Source organism: Microtus oregoni, unplaced genomic scaffold, assembly GCF_018167655.1.
Source record: "Microtus oregoni isolate MIOR12 unplaced genomic scaffold, Mior012 000028F_ref0000031, whole genome shotgun sequence".
Taxonomy (NCBI): domain Eukaryota; kingdom Metazoa; phylum Chordata; class Mammalia; order Rodentia; family Cricetidae; genus Microtus; species Microtus oregoni.
In genome coordinates, this window is record NW_024543087.1 from 18,614,563 (window position 1) to 18,628,960 (window position 14,398).

Below are 14,398 nucleotides of genomic sequence, written 5' to 3' on the forward strand. Positions count from 1 at the left end.
TCATGTGGGCACAGCAAGTGCTTGACTCATGGAGACACCTTCCTGTGCCTTTTTCTGAGACACGTGGAGTCTGCAGTGTTATGCTTTTCCCCATTCCTATGATTTTTGATGCGTTTTTTCCTACTTGGTTTTCTTATTAGTCTTGCTAGAGATCTATTAAATTTTCTTGGTTTTATACATTCTACTTTTATTGTCTTTTTAAAAATAGAATCGCTATTTATTCTTTGACTGTCCTATACACGCAAACAATGTAACTTGATTATATCCACCTCCAACTTTCCTCAGGTAGCCCACACCTTGTTCCTCCCTTGGTTACCCATCCAAAATATGCTGCATGTTGAACTGTTGACACATCTTCTTGCCTTGCTCTTGTGCAGCTAACCCTAGCTTTAGTGAATTTGTGTGGGCAGTGGCCTTGTCATGTCCAGAGGACAGCATTTCATAGCACCCCTCCCCTCCTCCAGCTCTGACATTCTTTTACCCCTTCCTGTGGCATCCCCTGAGCTTTGGTGAGTGGTTGACATAAAAGTCCCATTTAGGGCTGAATATATAGTAGTCACTTCTCAGCTCTTTGGCCAATTATGAATGTCTGCACTAACTACTGTCCACTGTAAAGAGAAGCTTCCCTCTGATTGAGGGCAGCGTTAGTTTATGTATGGAAACATAAATGTTTAGAAGACTGTTTGACAGCATGTTTATTTAGCAAGCTATTGTCTTTTTGTTTTTTCTGCTGTTGAAAATCTTTATCTAGGGCTGGAGAGATGGCTCAGTGGTTAAAAGCATTGGCTGCTCTTCGGGAGGTTCCCGAATAGTTCAATTCCCAGCAACCACATGATGGTTCACAACCAACTGTGATGAGATCTGGCACCCTCTTCTGGCCTGCAGAGATACATGCAGACAGAACACTGTATACATAATAAATAAATAAATCTTAAAAAAAAAGGAAACTCGTTATCTAACCTTTCTTTCATGGGAGTGTCTTTTCTTTATCTTTCTTTTGCATACAAAGCATTGTCTCATCAGAACATTTTCAAAGAAAACTTGTTTCGTGGATCCTGTACACTGCCTCTTCACCCCTAGAACCCTGTCCCTATCCCTATTTTGAGATATATATTTGATAATTTAATATATCTCTAATTTGAGATATATTAAACTTGATAATTTTATATATATTAATATATATATTAAATGATCAAGTTTGACTTAGGTCATAGATTTAAACTTTTATCTCCTTATATATCTGATACTTTCAATTTTGTTATAGCTTCATTTAGTAAGCTTTCCTGTGTAATCCAAGGGCTTTAGATGTGCATTTCATGTTTAATCTAAGGAATTTAAATGTGTGTTTCCTAATTTCTAAGCTGTTGGAGATTTCTTATCCCTTTCTCCTTTTTTTAAAATTTATTTTGTGTTTTTAAAAACATTTTATTGATTCTTTGTGGATTTCAAATCATGCATCCCGATCTTATTCATCTCCCTGTCCCTTTATATCTGCCTTCTGCCCTTGCACCCCCACCCCCCACAAAATAAAATAAAACAAAATTTAAAAGAAAAAAAAATTCGTCATGGAAGCTGTAGTATGGGCCGGCGAGTCACACAGTATACCCTTTAGTCCGTACATCTTTACTTGCAGGTGTTCATTGCGTTGAGTCATTAGTCTGGCTTGATGCCTCTGGCTTCTGCTTCACCATCAGTACTGAACCCTCACAGGGTCTCTTCGTGGATATCCTGTTGTTGCCCTGTGTCATGGAGACCCTGCTGCTTTGGATCCTCAGGACTGGCCCCTTCACATGCTCCAGTAGATCATAGATGGTGTGGGCCAACTCATAGCCCTGGTTCTGGGCCTGGGCGGTAGTGGGGTTGGTCATCCCGCTAGCTCTCCCTCATCCTCACCACCAAGGTGAGCTCTCCAGAGTTGCCCAGGCTAGCTCACCCAATGAAGCAGGTAGCAAGGAGCTGGGCCAGTTCTGTTCTCACACCTTCAGGGGGCCCAGCTCCCCTGCACCCACATTGCCTCTCCTATCTCCCTTCTTCTCATTTTTAATATCTAGCTTACTTGCTCTGTAGTCAGAGAGTATGATCTCAAGATTTTGATTCTTGAACTCATTGAAGCTTGTCTGTGACCTTGTGTATGGCCAGTCTTGATATATGGCTCATGAGTTCTTTAAAATAATCTGAATTTTGTCATTATAGGGTTCCCTAATAGCAATTTGTCAATTTGGGTTATTGTGTATATTTTCTCCATTCTTATTGATTTTGATATCTGTGTGTTCTGTTAGCTATTGAATGATTACGAAACACCATGATTGAGCTTTAATTCTGTTCTGTCTCTCACACACACTTACACACACATTTGATGAATGCACATTTAAAGTTATCATATACTCCTGATAGCTTGGTTTCTTTATTAATCCCTCATGTTAATTTTAATAGTGATTCTTACCTCAAAGCCTGATTCATGAGATATGAATATACCTATACTAGCAGTATTTTGGCAAGTGCTTGTAAGAAATATCTTTGTCTTTTGAATTTTTATTTATTTGTGGAGCATGGTCATGTCATGGTGTGAGTGTGGAGATGGGGGGGAACCTCAGAAGCTGGTTCTCCTCTGGGTAGGTCTATTCAACTCCTGTCATCAGGTTTGGCCACAGGCACCTTCACCTGCTAAGGTGTCTCACTGGCTCTGTGTACAACTCCACCAGGCTTGCTCCAGGTCAGATACTCAAGGTTATTTGGAGAGCATTATTTTTTAAATCTAGTCTGATAAGCCTTTTTCAACTGAACTATTTTACTACTATGACATTTAGTGTAACTATGTTTGTGGTTAAACTATGTTTAATCTCTCCATGTCCCATTTGTTTTGTTTTCATTTTTATTTCCTTTCTTCCTTTTAGTTTAAAATTTGGTAGTTGATTTTTCTTCCTTTAGCTTGTTTTGCTTCTGTGTTATCTTATCCTTCAATGATAACTTTAGAAAATACAACATGCATCCTTATTACTGTCTAGTAAAGATGTCATTATGACCTCTTTCTCAGTAGCAGAAGGAGCAGAAAACACTTTGTCTTGTTCTTTTTTGTGTTTTGTGTTATCCTGCCATACATTTTATTATATACAATTTTCTGGCCCAACAAGATATTATCTATACTGTCGTGTAACATTAATGTCTATTTATGCATATTCACAGAGTGTTTCTTTAATGTTGTTTCTTTGTTCTAGCATTGCTTGTTTCTGCCTAGGATCATTTTTCTTTTTTAGAAGAACTCCCTTCCTGAACGTGTTTAGTGCTTTCCTGCTGACATGGACACTCTGTTTTTATTGTTCTAAAAATGTCATTATTTTATATCTATTTGAATAAATTTATCATCCTGGTGGAAATCTAAGTATATTAAAATTCCTATGTAAGATGCCATTTGATACTCTTAAAGATGGACACAAAATAGATTGAGCTTCAAATATTTTGATTTATAATATTTATGTTGATATTGCTGCTCTAGTCAGTACTGTGTAATTGCTTCTGATATTGTCTTTCTAACAGAGTTTGGACAGACAATGCTTTAATCAAGAGTCAGTTCTGCCATTTACTACTGTATCACCTTGACCAAGTCATTTAGCTTCTCACAGCCAGTTTCCTCACCTAAGAGTTGGAAACAAGTATCTGATTTTGGCTTGTTTCACTGGGGAGGTCTGAGTTTGTTGTGATTCACATGAAAGTGCTTTGTAGTCAACTGGAAAGCTTTAATGTTGCTTTGCTTATTAGAACAGAACCATTTTCAGAATTCTCTTACATGTATGCATTTCCATAACAAACCATGGAATAAATTCTGTGTTCATGTGTTTATTTGTGTATACTCTCCCCTTACTAAACACTGTGTTAGAAGTTATATAAATATAGCTTATAAACACTCTATTACAAACTCGTTTTTTTCGTCTTTCAGAAAACCACTATGAAAAGAGGGATCTAGCTGTTAAATCATTCACAATGCCCACAAGATAAAAACAGCCTATTGTTTCTTAATACTAGGTCAGGGAAGACTTTAAAGGTCATGGTCATTTTCTTTGTAATGTGGAACCATTAAGAACATGTTCCTGTCGGCTCAGAGGTGACCACTTGACACGGTGAATCCACCTCAGAGTTGGGCTGGTCACTGATTCTCAGCCCCTGTTTCATGGTCCCCAAGGGAGAGTTAGACATTTTAATGTGAGCAGCAAATAGTTTCCCTCCCTTTCTACCTGCAAATGGATTCTATTCAGAAAGCGAGTAAATAAGCCTGCTTGCTTTTCAACATGCACAGCGCACACAGAGGCCAGGTCAGGCTGATAAATTAAAATTTCCTTCTGCATACATAGCTTTCAAAAACTACCTTAGGCAGGTAATATGCAGCCTCATTTTGTTTGTCTTTCACAGGAGCTAATTTAAAAATTCCCAGCTACATTAATCAAATCTTAGACTCTTTACTCTGTGCAGACATTTTGCTATTGGACTGTTTATTTTTCCTTTGGAGAAAGTAGTGTTCAGGTCTCTCTCTGTACTCCATCCTTTGTTGGGTCTTGGATTTGTGTGCAGCGTGCCTACATGCATATGTGTGTGCCTATGTGTCCCTGGGTATGTGTGTTTCCCTCTGTGTGTGTCTCTGTCTGTCTGTCTGTCTGTCTTTTGGGTCCAGGAGAATAGGTAGTCTGTAAACAAACTCAAATCGATGCTGGTACATTGGCTCTAATATGAGGACACACACACATGTGAGCTTGTTCCACCTTGTCTGGAGGTCAGAGAATTTGAGCTTATTTTTGTGTTTCAAAGTTGTGGCTACAAAACAAGATATCTTGAGCTAGGGTGTGATTACTTGGTGTTTTGGACATTAAAATGGCCCATAGAGGTGGATCTGTTCCACCGTGACCATCGGTCAGAGAATTTAAGCATACTCCTATGATTCTTCTCTAAAATATGAGGTTTGACATAAGGGGTGGCTGCCTACAGGATACTTGATACACTGCACATTCCTGCCCAAACATTAAATACTTTACTCAGGAAATAATGGCTTGATGTCTCAAGTATTGAAACAAGTAACTGTTCTGGTTGTCCTTTGTGTCATGTTAAAGTAGTCTTTTACCTTCTTCCCCCTGTTTTATATCGGAATATGAAAGTGTATGGAAAATAAATGTGGGCGAATTAGCATTCATTATCTGCTGAGTTGCCCCTCCTGGTACTGTCCTATGTCTCTGTGTTTCTTTCAAATCTCTGTTCTTCCTACCTGACATTTCTAATCCTCATGCCCCTAGCCTGGAATGTACGAACCTTATGACAGACGGCAGCCCAGAGTGGTGCTTACAACAAGCTAATGCCCAATATCCGTGAGGTTTTTCTTGATAGACAAATTTTATATGGGATGTTTGTTCTCTGTTTAAATGTTTTGATTTTTGTCTGCAGGTCACTGGCATGCATTTTATACGAGATGTGTTGCTTGGATCACGCGTTTGCTGGTTCCAGTTTCTTGTCTGTGGTTTTAAATATTGTTGAAGGCAACACACCTTCACTTCCTGAGAGATTCTCACGAGAACTAAACACCATCATGGAATGGTATGGCAGCAAGTCTGAATGAGAGGCCATTGAAGTTTCATTCCTCTGCTTGAAATGAACTTTGGTTTTTGTTCATTTGAAAAGTAATTTTCTTTTTTAATATTACAGCATGTTGAACAAGAGTCCTTCCTTGAGACCATCTGCTATAGAAGTTTTAAAAATCCCTTACATCGAAGAGCACCTTCAGGTACTGGAAATGAGAGTGGTATCAGGGCCACCTACCATTCTGTGTCTCAAGGTTATGCTGTGGGACTCAGATATGGTTAAGAATCAGTCAGAAAATTGGGAGTATGGGGGTGGGGGAGAAGGGAGGGCAGAAGAGGAAGAGGAGAGAAAAAAGGGAAGGGGAGGAGAACTTGAAAGAATGAGATAGAAGAGATGAAAGAAGGACAGAGATGAGAGCAAGGAAAGAGAGATTTTGATTGAAGGAGCCATTACGGGGCTAGCAAGAAACCTGGCACTAGAGAAATTCCTGGGAATCCACAAGGATGACCCCAGCTAAGACCCTAAGCGATAGAGGAGAGGGTGCCCAAACTGGCCTTGCCCTGTAGTCTGACTGAGGAATATCTTAAATGTCACCATAGAACCTTCATCTAGCAACTGATGGAAACAGAGGCAGAGACCCACAGTGGAACACTGGACTGAGCTCCCAAAGTCAGGTTGAAGTGAGTCAGGAGGAGTGAGAATATGAGCAAAGAGGTCAAGACCATGATGGGTTCACCCACTGAAACAGTCTACCTGAGCTAATGGGAGCTCACCAACTCCAGCTGGACAGGGAAGGAAACAGTGTAGGTCCAAACTAGTCCCTCTGAATGTGGGTGTCAGTTGTATGGCTGGGGCAGACTGAGGGGCCATGGGCAGTCTGCTTGTACTGTCTTTATTGGGGGACCCATTCTCTTTGGATGGATACCTTGCTCAGCCTGGATATAATAGAGAGGGCCTTGGACCTTACTCAAAGCAATGTGCCTTACCCTTTCTGAGGAGTGGAAGATGGGGGGTGAGGTGGGGAGGGGTTAGGTGGAAGGAATGGAAGGATGGGAGGAAGTGGGAACTGGGATTGGTATGTAAAATGAACAAAAGATAGTTTGTTTTCTTTTTCTGAAAAAAATAAAATAAATTATATATAATATATAAAATAAATTATACACACACACACACACACACACACACACACACACACACACATATATATATATATATATATATATATATATATATATATATATATATGAATCAGCCAGAAAGGAGGAAAGCAGGACTTAAGCGAAGCCAAGAGGAACACTGGGAAAATCTCTCTACAAAGCAGGCTACACAAACTCTGGCTGCATGATGCCATGAGACATGGGAAGCTGGAGTTCTAATTTTCTGCTTAAAACCGTTGTTATCTACCCAGTGGCTCTGAGATTGACAGATCTTACCTGAACACTTTGAAATCCATCCCTGTTAATACAGGAATATACGGCTAAGAATATGTAAATCTGGGATTTTCACTGAGCTGTTATTATTCCCTCCTTAGGACACGACTTAGCGTCTTCAATTGACCAGGTGTCTCTTTTCTTTTCCTTTGCGTTGGAGAGCTTGATTAGACAGAGGGTCTGTCTAGGATGTAAGAAGCTAGCTGTTCTCTCCAAGGCTTTTCCCTTTTATGACCCTCTCAGGCATTTGCCAGCTCCTCAGCAAGTTTCCTCTGTTATGAATAAGTCTAACAGGAACCACCGGGTCATCTGCCTTGTCACGGGTGCCTACTTTTCACCAGTGGGGTAAGATCTAAATCAGAGGATGCAAAGACAACAGTGAGGTGTGCTCAACTATGAGATACAGTGCTGACCCCAGGAAGGCTAAAAAGAAAGGGGCAGGCATGGTCTGCTCTGCTGACGTTTGTCTGCTAGAGTAAGAATTCAGTAGCCGAGGAAACGTAAGGAACATGAAGAACCAAGAAGAAAGGGGACTGGGTCTTCACTAAGAATAAAGAGAGAGAAGGGCTCTTTGGTAGTCTTAGATGTTGACACATCTTAACAGCGGGAAGACGCAGCCAGCCATGTAAACAGTCTAAGAGGAGAACTTGAAGAAGGTATCAGATCCCCCTGAACTAGAGTCACAGACGTTTATGATCTGCCATGTGGGTGCAGAAAAACAAACCAGGGTTCTCTGGAAGAGCAGCCAGTGCTCTGAACTGCTGAGCCATCTCTCTAGCTCTGCAGTATTTCAGAATCAATATCACCCTGATAGCAAAATATAAAAATTTAAAGAAAACTCCACCAAGGCCAAGTTTGGTGAGAGGCACACGGGGTATAGGTTTAGGGTTTAGGGTTGGACCTTGTCTGTAAGCATATGGAATTCTGTTCTTCATGGGTTTGGGCACTGATTTTCATTTCACAGATGCTGCCGTGTATTAAGGAAGTACCTCCCCTGCTTGCTGAGGTCTGGGTTACACCTTTGAATCTTGTACCTTAGCTAAGTGTCTCATTTGCCTAATGTCCATCTCGTCGGGGTGAGAGGGTTGACATTGACGGTTAAAGGCCGAGAGATGAGTGAGTATTCCTGGAGCTGAGGGAAGGTCTGTTGGTGCATCGTGGGGGATGAGTGAGGAGGGAGAGACAAGGACAAGGTGAAGTTAGAGAAGAAGGCAGGAGCTCCTTCTGGGGGATCTCACACAACCTGCAACACCATCTAATTTAACCCTTCAGAGAGAGAAAGAACCGCTGCTGTGAGTTTACCTCAGTGCTTTGCTGTGGTCAGGAAGATCAGTCCTCGTGCCCTTCCGTTGCTGGAAAGGGGTTCTAAGGCCATGGTGGTTTCCTTCATTTCAGCACCTGATGTGTAAATATTCAGACGCGACGCTGGAAGGCAAGAACTCGGTTTGTCAGAAGGATGCTGTTCATATAATTAGTGCCATGTAAGTAATTGCTTTATTTTTAACAAGCCCATTCCATGTAAATGTTAAGTGTGTCCATCTTTAAAAATCTATTAGCGCTAAGCTGACTGTGCAGGGCATCCTAGATTGCACTTAAATCTTGCCAGGAAATTAAGAAGCTTCGGTAACGTGGCATTCAAGAGCCATTTGCCCCGGGTGATCGCAGGCTGAAATCCTGACTGTCTAAACCTCCACACACTCACAGATCTGCAGGGCAGCACCACAGTTACCCTGTGATGGCATAGAGTAGTGAATATCTCAGACATTTAGGAATGTTTCTGCTAATGAGTCTTCTATCAGAAACCTAAGTGGCTTCATATGGTATATGACAAGAGTGTGTATCTATGGGAAGAGAGTGCTGTAGGCATTTGGGGGGTAAAGCCAAAATTCACTTTCTTTACGTATTATACACACTATCTCTCTAGAAAAATAAAAAAGATAAGGTACTTTCCAAAAGAGCAACAATAATTTCTGGGCCTGACACCTTTCTCATTCAAGAAATTACTTTGGTTTAACTTGTCAAAGTACAGATGGTGGGCAGCTCCAATGCAGTGGTGGGCACCTGTACAAGCAGTGAATTACAGATGCCAGGGGCCCCCTTCTTAAAGATGGAACCTATGATTTTGCTGATGGGACTCTGCTTTATTTTATAAGGATCCAAAGGCAATGGCTCTACCTCCCCAGTGGTATGAGAAGAAGAGCTCCCAGGCTGATAAGAAGCCCCCGGGCTGATACAGGAGAACCCCAGGCTGACCTTCAAGGCCAAATAGCCAGATACTCTCCTACTCTCAGATGACTCACACTGAGGGCAGACACACTTCTCTGACACACTCACACCCCAGGGCAGACACGCTCCTCTGACACACCCACTCACTTACCCCAGTACAGACACTCTCCTCTGACACACATACACACACACACACACACACACACACACACACACCAGTGCAAACACTTCCTCTGACACAAACACCTCAGTATGTACACACTCCTCTGACACACACATGTGCGCATGCACACACACCAATGCAGACACTTTCCTCTGACACACACACACACACCCAATGCAGACATTCTCCTCTGATACACACACTAACCCTAGTGAAGACACTCTCCTCTGACACACACACACACCCAATTCAGACACTCTCCTCTGACACACACACACACTCACCCCAGTGCAAACGCTCTCCACACACACACATACACACACACACACACACACACACCAGTGCAGACACTCTTTTCTGACACACACACACACACACACACACACACACACACACACCAGTGCAGACACTCTTTTCTGACACACCCCAGTGGTTTCTCTACTGTGTCCTATATGTTTTCCCAGCCTCACAGTCCACCTAACAAGCGCGCACCTGGAAAGGTCCCTTGGGGTAAATTTATAGACAGGTTTCTAATGATTATTTTCTTGTGTTGCTACCCATTATTTCAAGAAAGTCTAAGTTTTAGTTTTGTTTATAGGTGTGAGAATAGAGGTTATCTTATTTTTAAAATAGCAAATTTAGCTATCATTTTGCACAGCAGTTGCGGGGCAGATTGCCTAGCACAGTTTACAGTCAATTGCATGCTGGAAATCAATTGTCAGGAGGGCACTTCACACTGTAAAATATTGATTTCAGATAGTCCCCTTTATTTTCAAGATCTGTGGTTATGTTGCAGGAGGAGTTCATTAAGTCCTACAAAATAAGGAGTGCATATTCCTGATAAATTGTCCCTTCCTGGGACACTGTGGTCTGGATGATATTCAGTTTCTCACAGTGTTTCCTAAGGAAGAAGCTGAGGTCACTGGGAATGTAACCTCAGGCCTTGCCATCCTTGTTTAGTGTGAGTGGTTTCTTCAACTTAAAAAAAAATAGGTTCTTCAATAAATGAGGGATGGCCCTGTGAAGTAGGTGGCAATGTTCTCTTTCATAGTTACACAGACAGTCCGTAACCTCCAAGAGACATGCGGTGTGTAACCCCGGAGCTACAATTTGAGCCTAGGGAGTATTATTAACCTTCGTAGTTACCCACTGGACCATGCTACCATAAAATGTCTATGGGAGTGAGCCCAGATAATATAAGCCGTTGAAGAAAATACAGTTGTTATAATGTCACCCTTGGGCAGTGTGCATACATTATCCCACATGATGCTCACTGTAACACAGCCTGCTCTTTACAGAGGTAGAAACCTGGGTCCTCTTTCTGCCCTTGGCTACAGAGAGGATGGGTGGCAGAGGTAGGTAGAATCCTACCTTAGCGGAGGTAGGATTCACCATCTTTCCAAAGACCGCGAGCTAATCCTGCCCAGAGACGAGTGACTGTGGCCGCCTATTTCCTCTCTAACGGCATGATCCTAATTTGGCTTCCATTAGAAAGGCCAGCCATAGGCAACGAAATGAGCAGGAATTTGGAATGTACACAATTTGCTTTTAAGCAGAAATCTAATTTGAAAAATAATGCTGATTAACTCCAGTCCTTATTGGCTCATTACCCACTTGGAGTTTATTAGATTTTCCTGGCCTGCCCTGAGACGCTGCCGCTCTCTCCATAGAGCAATGATTCTTCTGTAAGATATTTGTTTATTCTTTTTTTCTGAGCATGTTTGGTATGAGTTGCATGTTGGGGAATGTTTATTACTTCTAGGCAGAAAAAGATCCACCTGCAGACTCTGCAAGCCCTGTCTGAAGTGCAGAAAATGACTCCGAGGGAAGGGATGCAACTGAGGAAGCTGCAGGCCACTGATGAGAAAGCCAGGAAGCTGAAGTAAGCTGCCTTTCCTTTGGGTGCCCCGTGCCCTGCGCTGCCTAACAGTGCTCTCAAAGAACTCACACAAGGAAGGCAAAAGCCAAAACCAAGGCGCACATGATCACTTATGCCTTCGTTCACCTGCTCCCCCGAACAAGGTTCCTGAGCCAGAGATTGGATGTCAAGTACTGTTTACCTCAGATGTTCAGGCCTGTGTGAAGGTGGACTGAAAGGTAGGGAGGTTACTAGTGATGAGAATGTGGGCAGGCTCTAAAGGAAACTTCATTGGCTGCTGACACTTGGACCTATCCCATCGAGAAGCCGAACAGAACAGCTTTACAATTTAGTCTGCCTTCGTTACTTTTCCCATTGTTTGATGAAGTGCCCTGAAAGAAGCAACTTAAGGGAGAAAGGCCTGCTTTGGCTCGCTGTTGGAGGGTGCAGTCCTCCAAAGTGAAGTCACAGGCAGTAGGACTGTGAAGAATGGTTATTGAGCATCCTTGGGTTGGGAGGCAGCTCATTTGTTTGCTGAACTCTGTGGGGTAAATGTTCTTATCATGGCCAGTTTCAGGTTACCAGGTGATATTATGGGTTATTCAGTTGGGAAGATTTATGTGCAGTCTGTTGTTGAGAGCCAAAGCATGCTGGTCCCTATAAACCACTGATTGTGGCTCTAACTGAGGAAATATATGCCCTGAAATTATTTGAATTATTACATCAACTCAGAGCTTCAAATCTGTGTCTAAATGCAAGTAATGTTAATGTCTCCGAGGTAGCAAAATTCATGTCATTGGTTGAATGTTATGGGGGATTCAATCTGAAAGGAAGATATAAAAAAGGTAAATGTAATATTTTGCATGCATATTAAAATCATTATACAGATTAAAATTATTTATAGGCAAAAGAATAGCATAAATATTCCACAGGCTATACTAATATTGTTGCAATTTGATCTTAATTTTATAAATTAGTTGAATTAGAATTTTGACCATTGTTTCTAGGATTCTAAAGGGGCCATATATATTATTTAATGTCATTGAGACATGCCAACACTGTGCACAATCTTAGTTATTATATAGTATGAAAACTGAAGCTTGTGGAAGTAAAGAATTATAGTGGTTTCTGGAGAGAGGCGGGCATGTTAGACAAAAGGAATCCTAAGCCCTAGAAGTCTGTCATGCGTTATGGAGACTAATAATACAGAATTGGAGAGTTGAAAGCTACTTGGGCAGTAGATCTGTTACCACTTCCACAGTGCTCACACGTTCCCTGACATGTGCTTCTATTGTCCTGTATACAGGTTTGCTCATCATGAAGCAGAATAAATCAGTGTCTTCACAGTCAGGATGCTCAGGGCCGAGTGCTATCTTCTCCTGATATTCCAGAGGTTCCAGAGTTGACAAAGGAGCCATAGCTTCCCTGTGTGTGCTTCAGAAGAGCACTTTCACTTAAAATTTTAAAGAGAGAAAGACTCATTTAGGGTGCCGCACCTTGAGGGACAGACCTGATAACCCAGTCTGCCTGTTAAAATAGTGATCATGCTTGTTTGTATCCTATAGATATGCTTAAACATCTTGTACTGATTTTTATACATTCACATTAAATTTACAGAAAGATTGTGGAAGAAAAATATAAAGAAAATAGCAAGCAGATGAAAGACTCAAGATTCCAGGAGTTTGAACCTCTAGGAGTTGGTGTGCCCCATGTAAGCATCCCTATTTCATGTTCACATGGAATGTTTTCTTGCTTTGGGTACTTCAGATTCACTGAGCTAGATGTGTAGGAAAAGGGTAGAAAACCCCCAGACGAACTTGGCCCAGCTCAGGGAGGGCTCTACAAGTAAGTCCACAGCGGATGGTGACCCTAGCGTAAAGCAGCTTATGTCTGGAAGTGGACCAGTTGATTCAGCCCTCACCCAGCCAGTGGCTACTGTTTACAAAATAACTGAATTTCCCTGAATGCAAAGATTATGGTTAAGATGATTAATTAATAGAACAAATATGCACATATCTGATTTTCACTTCTATCCTGTGTGTTTTACCTCTCCAGTCTGTCAATCCATTTTTGTCTTATTATTATTTTTTAACCCTTTATTTTCTGTTTTCTATCCATCTATCATGCACTGTGATAAGAATGTCATTCAAACAGAAGAACTACCACAGATATCTGATAGTGAATAAATAGATTTGCGGGACCCCTCTTCCTGTACTTCTGCATTTGAAATCTCTGAGTGGCAAACACTGTTTTCATTCATGGTTAGAATATCTCTCTGGGCCTTGGTGGCAGGATCTGATACTAAGGTAGTCTATGTGAGGGGCCATGTGGGGCAGCTGACGTCAGCCTCACACAGCACATTCATTGGGGCAGAAAACCTTTGTGATGTTCACCCAGAGGATGAACAAGACTGAAAACCAGGCATTTCCAAGCTGATAAGGTTATGAAGATTCTGTGTGTGTTAATGTGTTCAAACTGTTTGCTCAATCGCCAAAATAAATTGGGGTGCTTATTTCTGGAATACCGGGAACCCTTGAGATCAGAAACATTTCTTTGCTAAGACTGGAGCTTGAGAACCAGATATGGTCTCTCTTTTTTTGTATTATGATGCCCAAATGGCCTCCCTCCCTCTTTTCCTCCCTCATTCCCTTCCTTCCCTTCTCCCTTCCTCCTTCCCTTCTCCCTTCCTCCTTCCCTTCTTTCCTTCCTTCCAGAGAGGGTTTTATTATGTGTCTCTGGCTGTCCTTAACTTCATGAGCCTCCTGCCTCAGCCTCTCAGGGGCTGAGATTACAGGCATGAAAAGCCACACCAAGCCCTGCTTTTATTTCGCAGTTATCTATGGCAAATAAAAAGTAAGGTCTTTTGTATTAGAGACTGATAATCTACTTCACCTGTTTGGTTTATTCTTTGACCTTTAAGATAATCATCTTGATGTTTGATGTAATTATTGCCAGTGTTCTGAGCAGACTATATGACACATGGTGTAGCTGAACAGCTATGGAAGCCAAAGCCCTTGGTAATCTCTGCAAACTGGGGTATTAAGGTAATAACAAGGATCTCAAGGCTGCATGTCAGGCAGAACCTGAAGAGATTTTGTTATCCACATGTTACCACACAGAACATGGAGCCAGAGAAAGCATCTTCAATTTGGCCCAGCTCAG

General features: G+C 41.7%; 1 protein-coding gene across 2 annotated transcripts in view; it reads left to right on the forward strand.

Annotated features, from left to right (window-relative positions):
* The window catches only part of Nek11 (NIMA related kinase 11), a 215,468-nt gene that overhangs the window by 94,320 nt on the left and 106,750 nt on the right, over positions 1 to 14,398 (forward strand). The window contains exons 6-10 of one of the 2 annotated variants that reach the window (XM_041677504.1): positions 5,425 to 5,574; positions 5,683 to 5,761; positions 8,385 to 8,470; positions 11,141 to 11,260; positions 12,854 to 12,947. In XM_041677504.1, the coding sequence (XP_041533438.1) occupies positions 5,425 to 5,574; positions 5,683 to 5,761; positions 8,385 to 8,470; positions 11,141 to 11,260; positions 12,854 to 12,947 (529 nt within the window). The remainder of the gene's footprint in view (positions 1 to 5,424; positions 5,575 to 5,682; positions 5,762 to 8,384; positions 8,471 to 11,140; positions 11,261 to 12,853; positions 12,948 to 14,398) is intronic. The other variant, XM_041677505.1, reaches the window with a different exon arrangement.